The sequence below is a fragment of the Rhinoderma darwinii genome, chromosome 3, assembly GCF_050947455.1.
Source record: "Rhinoderma darwinii isolate aRhiDar2 chromosome 3, aRhiDar2.hap1, whole genome shotgun sequence".
NCBI classification, from domain to species: domain Eukaryota; kingdom Metazoa; phylum Chordata; class Amphibia; order Anura; family Rhinodermatidae; genus Rhinoderma; species Rhinoderma darwinii.
In genome coordinates, this window is record NC_134689.1 from 256,716,490 (window position 1) to 256,730,818 (window position 14,329).

Consider the following 14,329-nt stretch of genomic DNA (forward strand, 5'->3'; position numbering starts at 1 on the left):
ATCTCTGTTTGTAGGACAAGGCTGCTGCTCAATTAGCTGCACCTGTAGCCTGTGTATAAAAAGGTGCAGACACAGTGTGTGGGAGTCTCACCCCTGACTCAGACTGGAGACTACTAAGGCTGGAGTAGCCTGTATTCTATGTGAGTAAAGACCTGTGTTACTTTGTGTCCAGTGCCTGGTAGGAAGGCACTTGGTATAGTTAGATAATATCTTGTTTAGTTAGTGCTCAGACGAGCAGGATTTATTTTGTATTTTGCCTTGTTGTACAAGAGGCTGTTTCTTTGACAAGAATAAAAACACAGGCAAAGCCCTGTTATGACTTTTAATGCACGGTGTCCCTGTCTCTGGCTACAAAGAAACTGCCGTACCAACCTCTCCTGATGCTAAACCCTCACATATGGTGGCCGATGCGGGCACGGTCTTAAAGAGACATACACCTATTTAAAAGGACTTTTGCTGCTCCAAGTGGAAAATTGTTGCTAGGGGCAACAACACAATTTTTTCTCCCCGAGAGTGCTTGGAAGTGTATGTCTTGGGTGAAGGCGGCAACAGGGCTAAAGGAGACTGTTAAAATGGATGAAATACTTAAACAGCTGATTCAGGCTAATATCAACCAGGGGAAGATAAGCACAGCTCTGCAAAAAGCCAGCGCGACTCAGCGAATGGTGCATGAGGAAGTCATGCGTGCACAGGCTGAAACCAATATTCTGCTGGGTGAAGCCCACAGACTGGCCTTAAAAAAACAGCAGCAAATTAATCGCTATTTGCAAGACCAAATTCAGGCCTCAGTGGAGAGGTCAGCGGGGCCTCATGGTTTGCGCCAAACCACTCGTGCAGCGGTACAGACATCTCTGCAGAAGATGACATCCACCGACGACGTTGAGGCCTATCTCATGGTGTTTGAGCGAGTGGCAGAACGAGAGAAGTTACCTTCAGATCAGTGGGCAGCAGTGGTGGCACCTTTCCTAACCGGAGAGCCGCAAAAGGCGTACTTTGATCTCAATGAGCAGGATGCCAAGGATTACTCCAAGCTGAAGGGTGAGATCCTTGCCTGTCTGGGTGTTAATATGAATGTGCGTGCTCGACGGGTGCACAACTGGACTTTCGTGGAACAACTACCTGCGCGATCACAAATGTATGTTCTTGTCCATCTTGCAAGGAAATGGCTACAGCCAGAGGAAACAACCCCTGCGCAGATCGTGGAGAGAGTGGTGCTTGACAAATACATCCGCTCCTTACCACCGAAGGTTCAGCGTTGGGTCGGTCAAGGAGATCCTACAGATGCGGAACAGCTGGTGAACCTGATTGAAAGGTACAGAGCTACTCAGGATCTACTCCAAGAACTAACGCCTGGATGTTCTAACCCCAGGAACAGCAAATCGTGCGGAGCACCCGGTAAAGACTGTTCCATTTACTAGAGGGGTGAGAAATGTCTTTAAGGGAGGTGGCTCAGAAGGGGAGCAGACTGAGGGAAGAAATCCCAGAGAGACACTGAAGGCCAGACCAGGGTCTCACGTTGGGGACTGGGGCCGCATACAGTGCTGGCGGTGTTATGGACCTGGGCATATTACTGCCAATTGTCCCCTGACTACTGAGCCAATGGACTGTGATGCAGCAAGGCGAATATCCTTGTTTGCACGTCCTGTTTGTTCTGCTGAGACTGTTTACGAGACTGAGCAACAAATGTGTGTCGTAAAAGTGGAAGGGTGTACTGTGAGTGCCTTGCTGGATTCTGGGAGTCTGGTTACCCTGGTGCATGCCAGCCTGATAGACCCTGGAACATTCAGCGGACATAGTATAGGGGTCCTGTGCATACATGGGGACACTAAAGAATACCCCACCGCTTTGGTCACTCTAGAGACTTCCTGTGGAACAGCTTGCCATGAAATGGGTGTGGTCAAGTCCCTGATGCACAGTGTGATCCCGGGGAGAGACTTCCCAGTGTTCTGGGACTTGTGGAGGAAGAAAGATGTAACCTCCACTGTAAATGTTAATGATGGTATTAATGTGTGCGCTGTGATTAGCCCAGAACCCTTTAACGAAGATGCTGAGGTGCCAGCAGTAGGGGTGACCACTGAGCCTGATAAATCTCCTCTGTCTGTTTTTGCTGGTGAAACAGATGAGCAGGAGGAAATTTCTGAGATACCAGAGTTAAATGTATCACGTAACAATTTTGGGACCGCTCAACTTAGCGATCCCACATTGGTAAAAGCCAGGGAAAATACTAAGGTATTAAATGGAGTGCCTCAACATCCAGGGGCTGATAAGGTGTTTCCACACATGGCGGTTAACCAGGATTTGCTGTATCGGATAGATAACGTACGTGGGGAGGTTGTTGAACAGCTGGTGATACCCCAACCGTATCGTAGAACGGTGTTGGACCTGGCTCATAAACACTTGCTGGGTGGACATCTAGGTTGCGAAAAGACCAGAGAGCGTATCTTACAACGATTCTTCTGGCCAGGGGTATATACGGAAGTTCAGAGGTATTGTGAGTCCTGCCCGGAGTGTCAGATAACGGCTCCTATGCCACATTTTAGGAGTCCGCTGGTGCCTTTGCCTATCATTGGGATCCCTTTTGAAAGAATTGCCATGGATCTGGTCGGCCCTTTAGTCAAATCCTCTAGAGGACATCAATATATCCTAGTGGTGTTGGACTATGCCACACGCTACCCTGAGGCAGTCCCTTTGCGAAATTCCTCTTCAAAAGCCATTGCAAGAGAGTTGTTTTACATGTTTTCCCGTACTGGTTTACCTAAGGAAATCCTTACCGATCAGGGAACTCCCTTTTATGTCCAAAATCACCAAGGAATTATGTAAACTGCTTAAAATTAAACACCTGCGTACCTCTATATATCACCCTCAAACTGATGGTCTTGTCGAAAGATTCAATAAGACATTAAAAGGCATGTTGAGGAGGGTGGTTAGTAAGGATGGGAAGGATTGGGACTGTCTTCTGCCCTATTTGATGTTCGCTGTACGTGAAGTTCCTCAATCATCCACAGGGTTTTCTCCTTTCGAACTTGTATACGGCAGACAACCCCGTGGTCTCCTGGACATAGCCAAGGAAACCTGGGAGCAAGAGTCCACACCTTTATAGGAGTGTAATTGAGCATGTCACGTTGATGCAAGACCGAATCGCTGCAGTCATGCCGATAGTTAAGGAACACTTGGAGCAAGCTCAGGATGCTCAGAGCAGGGTGTATAACCGAACGGCTAAAGTTAGAAATTTTAACTCTGGTGATCGAGTGTTGGTCTTAGTGCCAACCGTAGAAAGCAAATTTCTTGCTAGATGGCAAGGGCCGTATGAGATAATTGAAAAGGTGGGTGATGTAAATTATAAAGTTTCCAACCAGGTAAAAGGAAGACAGTGCAGTTATACCATGTAAACTTAATTAAGCCATGGAAAGAAAGAGAGACCCTCGTGGCAGTAAGGACCCCCTATAGTCCTAACCCAGATGTGTATGTGTCAGAATCCCTCGCAAAGCCACAGAAACAGGAGACAAAAGAGTTTGTGCAGAGAAACACAGACGTGTTTTCAGAACTGCCAGGACAGACCAGTATAATAAAACATGACATTGTGACCGAGCCTCAGGTTCGGGTCCACTTGAAACCCTACAGAGTCCCTGAAGCTTGTAGACAAGCCATATCTGAGGAGGTCAAGAAAATGCTAGACCTTGGGATTATTGAAGAGTCAAAAAGTGAATGGTCAAGTCCCATTGTATTGATTCCGAAACCAGATGGGTCATTGCGTTTCTGTAACGACTTCCGCAAGTTAAATGAGATGTCAAAGTTTGACGCATACCCAATGCCAAGAGTTGACGAGTTAATAGAGAGACTGGGCCATTCAAGGTATTTTTCAACACTTGATTTAACCAAAGGCTATTGGCAAGTACCCCTCACGGAGGGCGCCCAAGAGAAAACTGCGTTTATCACCCCGGATGGTCTGTTTCAATATATTTGTTTACCATTTGGGCTACATGGGGCTCCAGCGACCTTTCATAGGTTAATGGACATAGTCCTCAAACCCCATCGTCGGTATGCTTCGGCATATCGGGACGACATTATAATCTTTAGTGATGACTGGGAAAGCCACTTACCAAAAGTACAAGCAGTACTAAACTCCCTCAGAGCCGCGGGGTTAACAGCAAACTCAAAGAAAAGTTCCTTAGGCTTGGAGGAAGCACGGTATCTGGGGTACATAATTGGGAGAGGGGTGATAAAGCCACAGGTCAACAAAGTTGAGGCTATCCAAAACTGGCCCCAGCCCTCAACCAAAAAGCAGGTCAGAGCTTTTCTAGGAATTGTAGGTTATTACCGCAGGTTCATTCCAAACTTTGCCAGCACAGCAGCGCCCCTGACAGATCTTACCAAGGGAAGTAAGTCTGTCATGGTCAAGTGGGACACGAAGGCTGAAAGCGCCTTTCAAGAGTTGAAACTGGCCCTGTGTAACCAACCAGTCTTAGTCACTCCTGACTTCAAAAAGGAGTTTGTTGTCCAAACTGATGCTTCTAATGTGGGTCTCGGAGCAGTTCTGTCACAAGAGGTGGGTGGTGAGGAACATCCTGTGACCTATTTGAGCAGAAAACTTACCCCGGCTGAGAAAAACTATAGCATAGTTGAACGGGAGTGCTTGGCAATTAAGTGGGCACTTGAGTCCCTGAGATATTATTTATTGGGTCGTCGGTTTAGGTTGGTTACAGACCACTCTCCTCTTACGTGGATGTGTCAAGCTAAAGAGAGAAATGCAAGAGTTACACGGTGGTTTCTTACTTTGCAGAACTTCAAATATACTGTGGAACAAAGAGCAGGAAAACTGCAGGGCAATGCTGACGCTTTGTCTAGGACACACTGCCTTGTAGCTAAATGTGTCCGATCCCACGGGCTCGAACAGAGGAAGAGGGTATGTGAGACCGTGACAGGTAAAGTCATTGAGGGAAGGTATATTTCCCCTAGAATCCTGTCATATGTATCCTAGGCTCCAGGGAATGAGTAGTTCTTGCAATAGAAATCTCTAGTTTTCCAATCTCGGCTTAAGGAAAAGCCGGAAAAAAGGGCCTGGAGTTGGATTGGAGAAGAGCAGGGCGGGTTCCCCAATACCTAGTCCATCTCTGTTTGTAGGACAAGGCTGCTGCTCAATTAGCTGCACCTGTAGCCTGTGTATAAAAAGGTGCAGACACAGTGTGTGGGAGTCTCACCCCTGACTCAGACTGGAGACTACTAAGGCTGGAGTAGCCTGTATTCTATGTGAGTAAAGACCTGTGTTACTTTGTGTCCAGTGCCTGGTAGGAAGGCACTTGGTATAGTTAGATAATATCTTGTTTAGTTAGTGCTCAGACGAGCAGGATTTATTTTGTATTTTGCCTTGTTGTACAAGAGGCTGTTTCTTTGACAAGAATAAAAACACAGGCAAAGCCCTGTTATGACTTTTAATGCACGGTGTCCCTGTCTCTGGCTACAAAGAAACCGCTGTACCAACCTCTCCTGATGCTAAACCCTCACACAGGTTACATCGTAATCTCGCGTCATTATCAGGACACTACAGTAATGTTAGTGTTTGTGTATGTAGCTGCACATAACGATATAACTATATCGCTAGTGCAGTGTAAATGAATGGAGAGGAGCGTATGACGCTGATTGGTCAGCGTCATACACTCCTCTGTATAATGCCCACTTGGTCTAAAGTAAAAACACGCCCACTTGGGCATTAAGAAACTCATTAGCATAAAGCTAAAAATCGCTCATAAAGTGGTTTAAAATAGATGGTTTTTCTAAATAAAAAGCATTACGGTCACCTACATTACAGCGCCGATCTCCTTATGTAGGAGATAGGGCACTTATAATGTGGTGACAGAGCCTCTTTAAATGGGGAATCTGTATATGCTTCTAATACCTATTTCTGATAAATAAAAAAACTGAATTTTAAAAAAAGAAAATGAATTGAATCATCAGGAGACCATTCATGTGAATAGGGATTTTCCAATACAGACAACTCCCTTAGAGGGGTTATTCAGGCATTTAAAGTTCATGGTCTATCTCTGGGATAGGCCATTAATATTAGATAGGCAGGGGTCCAACTCTCGGTACTTCCACTGATCAGCCGTTTGAAGGGGCCACTTTGCTCGTATGAATGTCTCAGCCTCTTCATTGTTTACATCGTTTCCTTCTGGTTCGTACTTGCACGCACATTTGTAGCGGTTGTGCCAGGTATTGCACCACTGTCACATTCCAAATGCATGCAATACATGCTGGGATTTCAGAGCTATACACTAGTCACGACGAGCAATTTTGAAAAGATTTTCAAGCTACTTGCTAATGCATTCCTACGGACAATGATTTGTCACAGCTATTTTTTTTATAGTGAGATTACTACAGTACTCTGTATGTAACGCTAGTCTAATGCTTTAGTATGGACAGGGATTTTTTGTAGTGAGCGGTGACAAGTCTAGGTCTTACCCCAGCCTAAAACATTCTGCTGATGGACTATTAGACTTTGGAGAATTGGAAACCCTCTTCTCATTCTCTGACATGATGAATCATGCTTCACCACCTTGTAATCTGATGAAGAAATCTGGTTGGCAGACGTCGGGAGAACAATAATTTCCTAATAATTGCCAGAATGTAACAGCCGGAAGGAGGTGAAGGGAAAGTGAGCCCTAATCTACCCACCGCCCTGTCCCTGCCTACTTGCAACGACCCGCCCTAGGCGACGAGGTACAACTGGGCGGCGGTCCCTACGCTGTCTAAGTGCACAGGAAAACAAACAGGGAACATGCAAGGGAAGGGGCAGTAGCCACGGAACGCCACGAGGAAACGGAGCGGCGAACGGACAGTCAGGACCAGGACGAAGGGAGTACACCCAAGCGGGCAAGGAGACAGAAGCAAGCCAGGGGCAAAGCAAAGCAGGTCAAGCAGAACTGCAGCAAGGCCGAAGCACGGCAGAAGCAGGCTGGAGCAAGCAGCAGTGGGGCCAGGAATCCAAAAGAATTACAAGCACTGAGGGAGAGAACAGGGCAGGTAATAAAGGACAGGGGGCGGAGCTAACTCCGACAGACCAGGCCGCGATAGGCTCTCCCACTCCTGAGCCTGCCACCCTGGTTGGTGGGAGATGGTGTCAGTCGAACAGGTCTGGCCTCAGGTGTGGATTGATTAATCCCAGGAGTATACCTAGATGAAGTACCTGGCAGATCCCTAACACAGAATGCTTAGTGTCAATTGTACATTTGGTAAAGAAGAAATAAAGTTCTGAGACATTTTTTTCACTGTTAGGATTGGTCAATTAGTTCAAATAAATGAAAACCCTAATAGAGCAGCATTCAAGGATTTTCATGTCTTTCCAGCTTTGTGGCAATAGTTTGGGAAAAACTTTTACCTGTTTTAGCAATACAACAACCCCATGCACAAAGCAAGGATCCAAAAAATGTTTTGCCATGTTTGTTTACAAAAATAACTTTTCTTGCCTTCACAGAGCCCATATCACCACTTTAAACACCAGTAAGGTGAATTGGAACTCCTACTGTAAGCCAGGCTTTATCGCCCTTTGTCAGTGCCTAACCTCACTAATGCCCCTGTGGATGAATTGACACAAATGCCCAGAGCCCAAAAAAGCTCCAAATGTAGAGAAAATCCTTGCCAGAAGTGAGGAGTCTGTTGTAGCAGCAAAGCAGAGACCAAATCCATACTAAAGTGGCTGTCTTGTTAAAAAAATAAAATACATTTCAAATACTATTTTTGTAATTCAGAATTAATTGTGAGGTGCCTTCTATTCTGGATCTCCCATCAATTAGACAGGGTGGAGAGAAGCTCTGGAGGACCCAACATGTCAAATGAATTACATGGCGTGTAATTCTTAATTTCCCCTGTGGTGGCACTGCAAGGAGACAGAACAATTGCTGTCACGTTCCCTCACAGATTACAGCTAATCACTGGCATGCCAGCTTCAGGACACCCTGTGATCAGTTTATTTTCGGGGGAAACTAATAAAAAACGGTTGTAAAAAGCAGACATTCCCTTTTAATTCCCAGTGTTTTTGAAAGGGATGTTCATCCACTTATGGATGTGATTTTGGGGATCTACAGTATAAACTTTATTTAAGCCTATATTTTATAGCTTTAGAAAAGTGAGTAAATATAGAGCTCACACTTTATAACATGCTGCTATATACAGGCTGTGCCCACCACCTGTTTTCTGACGTTACTGTAGAATACCTAGGCCTTTATAAAACAGCCTGTGTCTGCTGCTGGACTGACAGGTAAGTGACAGGTAATTTCAGTTTCCTCTTTGCTCTGCTCCATTATTACAACTTCTGCTCACAAAAAAGGCAATTTTGCTAAGATTAGTATATAAGAGATTTGGCAATAGCAACCAATGTGATTCCAACTTTAACATTCAAAGTAGATGTTAAAAGGTGAAATAAATGTTCTGATCAGATGCTAAGCAGCAGCAAGTTAGCAGCAACTTTTTATACATGTGGCCCACAGTGTCCAAAGCCTGATAAAAGTAATAGAGTGATATAAGTAGTTGCTCTTATTCGTACAGCTTAGGGTTCACATGAATTAAGCAAGACATGTACGTAGTTTGGCATACATCAAAAAGGCTTGCCAATGTTATGAGCCAACACAAGCCAAAGTAAACACTAAAGAACTGAAAAACAGCAAAGAGGCATGGGAATAATAAATGGTTGGAGGGAGAGTTGGCCTACATTTAATGTATAAACCAGGAAAAGCTACGTATGTGACGTATACCATACATCATCCCCAGGCTACTACGCTATTCCATCCTCCAAAAAATATATATACTGATGTTTACCAGCCAACAGAGGCCAAGGGGACACCCTTTTGGCCTCCGTCGGGCTAATAGAGCCCCGTGGACACGTTTATTGTGTGCATTGGGAGCTTTCCTGACGTACATGCTAAATATAGGACCAAACCGTGATGTGCACATAGCTTTAGTGATTGCAATGTGCCAACGTTGCATGTGTCCCAGACTACTACATTAATCAAAACCTTTTTTTAATGTTTTGTTTGATCTTCTAGGAACTACTGTGGTTATAAGTTAAAAGGAAAATGCAGTAGGATAAACATACATGTGTTTATATGTACACCTAATAATTGTCATCTATATAAATTATGGCTACAATCATGAAAGTAATCATATTAATTAATTCTTAGTCTTAGTATAAGATGAGGGTGTTTAACTATTTGCTTCCCATCTAGTTACCTTCGACTAATGGCTTCCTGTAATTGTGGATGGCACTACTGAGTACAGCATGTTGTTGTAGTGTTTTACTTCTTATGGTTATATTTACTATCATTTCTCAGAAAGACACAGTTTTTATATGTTTAGTACTTGAATATAGTTATTAATTGTTACTTTCACTAAAAATGTATGGCCTTGACCAGGCATTATAAAGCAGTCAGTCAATCATGTCAGTCATTTGCGATCAAGTGAATACAGGTCTGCACACTGACAATGCACATGTTACTGGATATTATCCTCAAAGGGTCACTGTCTTCATTCTTAGCCTTTTACATCCTACGCTATATGATATCTTACTTTACTTTTTACAGTAGCTACAGAACCATAGAGCAAATGGATCAATATACTTGATTGTCTAAAGTAAAATTATGCCACTACTACATTTATGAAGAAATTATGCTCATGTTTGGTAAATATAACAACTAACGTCTAAAGGCTCTTGCACACGACCGAGTGCCACTCGAGCGTTTTTCCACGGCATCTGTGTGGCACCTGATACTTTTCACAGACCCATTCACTCCAGTGGGTGGATCGGGTCCATGAAAACAGAACCAACTCTCATATCCATGGAAAGATAGAACATGTCCTATCTTTCCACGGATCATGGATGGGACTCAGGCTGCACACTCGGTCGTATGCAAGAGCCCTTAGGCTATGTTCATACGGCGGATATTGCTTGGCGGGTCCCACTGTAAAATCTGCTGCAGAATTATTCCTGCAATCAGCATAAAGATTCCTATTCCCATTCACTTCAATGGGAGGTTTAGGCAGAATCCTCCCGAAGATCGGGCAGGACACTTCTTTTTTCTGCTAGCTGAAAATATCAGCTAGCGGGAAGAAGAAGTGTCCGCCTCCCATTGAAATGAACGAGAGGCAGAATTTTGCGTCGGAATCCGCCAAAAAAGTTCCTCCGTGTTAACATAGCCTTAGAGTAGCTGGATCTTATGTTGATGCTTCAAATAGATGCATGTTACTGAAGGATCTTCTGTGGCCCTGTGACTTTTCAAAGTAAATTTTATAAATGGGTAATAATAATGAAGAGTCCACTATTGTTTCCTACAACTAATTTGTACACATTGTAATATATATATGTATAGATTGATAGATACACACACACACACACACACACACACACACACACACACACACACACACACACACACACAAATAAAGGGAGATAGAGAAAGAGACAGAAAGACAAAGTGAAAAAGAAAGAGAGATAACAAGACAGAGAGAGAGAGGGAGACCTATTATTTGTTTACATTATCCATTTATTTGCAAACTCCACAATGATAGATAGTGCATGTTTGGAGCTTTCCGAAAAGTTATAAATAACCAAGACCAAATGAACTGTAAACTTTATAATACTATTATACATAATAATATTTATAATACTAATGCTATTTATTATGAGAAGATACATTCATCAAGGAATACATAACACAGCAGATTATCAGGATACATTGTATTATTTAGCACAGTGTATGGGGTATTCTACACATGAACAGGGGGTAGAATCACAGACGTAATTTCTCACTGCTAAATCAGCCTATATACTGTGCTATCCAAAGCCCCCTCTTTATGGGTTGTAAATAATCCTTTAGCATTTAATATTTAAAGCCTCACTCTACTATCACCGGCCGTATGTGTAAATGTAAGTTTGACATATTTGATTTTGGCATACATTTTTTTAATTTGCTGCAGAAAATAGCAGAACCAAATAAAAATGTTATAAAATCTTACTTCTCCTCCAGAAGTTGCTTTTGATATTCTTCATATTCTTCCCTTGTCATTCCTTGGGCTTCAGCTGCTGATTTCTCCCCTTCCCCTTTCTCTTCTTTGCCTCCCAGACCTCCAGTGAGGTTCTTCAGTTGACCACCCACCATAGTCTTCACCATAAAAGCCATGACTGTTGAGAACCTAAAGAATTGTTGTCAGTTTTATGAACTAAATAATGATCTTATGTAAAACGCTTCAAACCCGTTTTAAGTTGCTGATGTACTCACTTCACTGCCCTTCAGCACTAAAGTTTGCAAGTGCGGTCTGTTTTGCTGAGCATAGGAGGTTCAGGTATGATCAGTTTAATTCGTTGAATGGATTTTCTCAGTCATGTTGAGTTAAGTCCTGTATATAGGATCAGAAGAGCGGATTGTCCAAAAGGTCTCCGAATTTTAGCTCCTTATGTCCAGAGAAGTATCACTGCTGCGTCTTTAATTCAGCACCACTGTCCTGGATAGCTCCCATCTAAACATTTAGTAAGCATCACAGTTCTGCGCAGCTTCCAGCTAGTGTTTCAACATCACGACATGGACAACTTACAGTTAAACATTCAGCAGCACCGTCCTGAACAGCAACCAGATAATGCTTCAGTCCTAAACAGCTCCCAGTTTCTTGTTTCAGTACCACAGTCCTGGACAGCTCCCAGTTTAATGTTTCAGCACCACAGTCCTAGACAGCTCCCAGTTTAATGTTTCAGCACCATAGTCCTGGACAGCTCCCAGTTTAATGGTTCAGCACATAGTCCTGAACAACTCCCAGTTTAACGTTTCAGCACCACAGTCCTAGACAGCTCCCAGTTTAATGTTTCATCACCACAGCCATGGACAGCTCGCACTTAAATCTACGCTATGCCTTTCCCGTTTGAGACTTAGCAGGGAGGGAGGGAGTTAGACTCCAGATTCACATCTAGCATGAGATCTCAAAACACAATCAGCCCCTTCTGTTGAGTCTGGCTTACAGCATTACAGCCATTGGCTGTAGTAAAGTCACTTATCCTCTCCAAGCTGTTCACATATCTCAGTAGGGCGATCCCACATTTACAAAATAACAGAGACATCTATTCCCATTAGCTTGAAACCTTTCAAATCCTATTATTATCTGCCTCTCAAACCCCCTCTTATTCCAAAGATAGCTAAACTTGTTTACACATACTACGTCACAGGACCACATGCTCCACCTGTTACATATTTCAGTTCCTTTATCCTAATCTATAAAGGGGTTAATGGCAGCAGTGAAATACTCCAAACATGATACCTTCACACCTATGGTAACGCTGCCACTGCCGGGTTATCAGTGTGAATTATAGCAGGAGCCTTGTGATGATGATACAATTAACACCTTCAGCTTTATCTACAATGTGTCACAAAGACATCAGCAGACTTGCTGAGATGCAAGGGAGTACTAATATATAAGCATTAGATCAACCATAAAAGCAATAATTAGAAATGGTCTGTTTTAGATTAGAACCATGATTTCTTATTATAACACTGTATTGTCAGTGTAAAGGAATTTTAGTGATTTAATGTACTACTGTTCCCCCAGGTTAACACCGTTATGTTGTTGGAAGATCTAAATGTAATTTCTTAATGAATTGTAATTGTTAAACCATATGAGTGAGTTAAAGTAAGCAACATAATAAAAAAAAAAGAATGACAGACCATATTTTTGGACTTAAGGGGTAAGTTTTACACATTGACCCTTTTTCTATAGTAGTCCACTGCTCGCATTATTAATACAATGTTAAGAGAGAGAGAGAGACAGAGAGAGAGAGAGTGTGAGTAAAAGAGAGGGTAGAAGAGAGAGAAGAAGGAGAGAAAGAGAGATAGAGAGAACACACATACAATTGTAGTATATTACCATATCCGTTCATTGATTAACTCTTTGCCGATGAATACACACGCAAAATAAATAACAAAGGCAGTAAGGAATGTCGAGCTTGTTTGTAAGGGCAGCTATTGATATATTTCATCGTTTTCTTCACAATAAAAATATTTAAAAACAATTAGTATATGTTTATAATGGTGGTTTCTCTTGGCTCAAATACCCACAATATCTCTCTCAGACCGGAGCAGGCAAAACTAAATTGAGTATGATCCAACAAATACCCTAAATGGCATATATAAAGTACAGTTAAGTTTACCGCTCAGACGGCACTGGTAACAGTCCAATATCGTTCAGTATGGGCGAGAGTGTTTGGCGTGCCGCCTAGAAATGTTAAAGATTTTTACTTACCTTGATGCTTTTATTTCTTGTTACTTCTGTGAGTATGGATTAAACTTGGCGTGGAGCAATCTTTTTTCAGAGGGTGTTGCACTATGTGTCTTCCTTTTTCCATCTATTAGAGACATAAGATCCTTTTCCTACCAGGAGTTCTTTGAATGTGGACAGAGACGATAAGGAGCTCGGTGGAACTACAAGGATAAGAATTACCATCCACACCCTCATTGGATTGCGGATTGTCCACTGCATTTTTCTGGGAGAGAGTGTCCATACTGAACGATATTGGACTGTTACCAGTGCCGTCTGAGCGGTAAACTTAACTGTACTTTATAATTAGACAAAAACAAAACAATTATTGGACATAAACCAGCACACTCCAGGTGGAATTTTGATATAAAGGTAGATATTTATTCATAAAAATTTAAGTCAAATCCATTTGCCATATCGATACATAGTATAGTCGATAGACAAATATAACCAACATAAAATTAGATCGCTAAAACATATTATCCGGAAAACTGATCACAAAAGGGTATAAATACATTAGGTAAACAGTATAGAATTTATCTACCAATACAGGTGTACTTATCTATTTTGTTACAATATAGGTGCCCCTTCGATATATCAATTGTATCGTCATCTGAATGGATTTTCTCAAGGATAATGTAATGAGCCTGTGTCCGTTTACGATTTGTAGGCAAGCAGGGTCTCTCAGAACACCTCCAGGTATAGGAAGGAAATCTCTTTAGTTAGAGAAAAAGATGATCCGTTCTTCAGATTCGATCAACATGGACCGATTTCAACCACCTGTGTGAGGTGGAGCTCCACTTCCAGCTCCGGGTGAACTTTGAGATCCTGGATACTTTTTCCAGCCCAAGATAATTTTGTTTGGGATATGTTTCCGATATTTCTCACCTAACAAGGTGAGCCAGCATGAATCTTCTTGCTTCGTCCATCTGTTATCTGTGTATAACGGTTCAATTTACGGCACAGGATCAAAAAGGTATCAACCCAGCAGTGGATCAACCTGGGATTAGCTCGAAAGCAGGTACACGGGGCGTGACGTCAGCCA

General features: G+C 42.7%; 1 protein-coding gene across 2 annotated transcripts in view; it reads right to left on the bottom strand.

The window, feature by feature from the left end:
• The window catches only part of CPLX3 (complexin 3), a 34,174-nt gene extending 21,876 nt beyond the window's left edge, over nucleotides 1-12,298 (bottom strand). The window contains exons 1-2 of one of the 2 annotated variants that reach the window (XM_075857804.1): nucleotides 11,265-12,298; nucleotides 11,002-11,178 (exon numbers count right to left, since the gene is read on the bottom strand). In XM_075857804.1, the coding sequence (XP_075713919.1) occupies nucleotides 11,002-11,165 (164 nt within the window). In that variant the 5' untranslated portion in view covers nucleotides 11,166-11,178; nucleotides 11,265-12,298. Of the gene's footprint in view, nucleotides 1-11,001 lie in introns of both variants that reach the window. The other variant, XM_075857803.1, reaches the window with a different exon arrangement.
• Nucleotides 12,299-14,329: the final 2,031 nt, after the last annotated feature.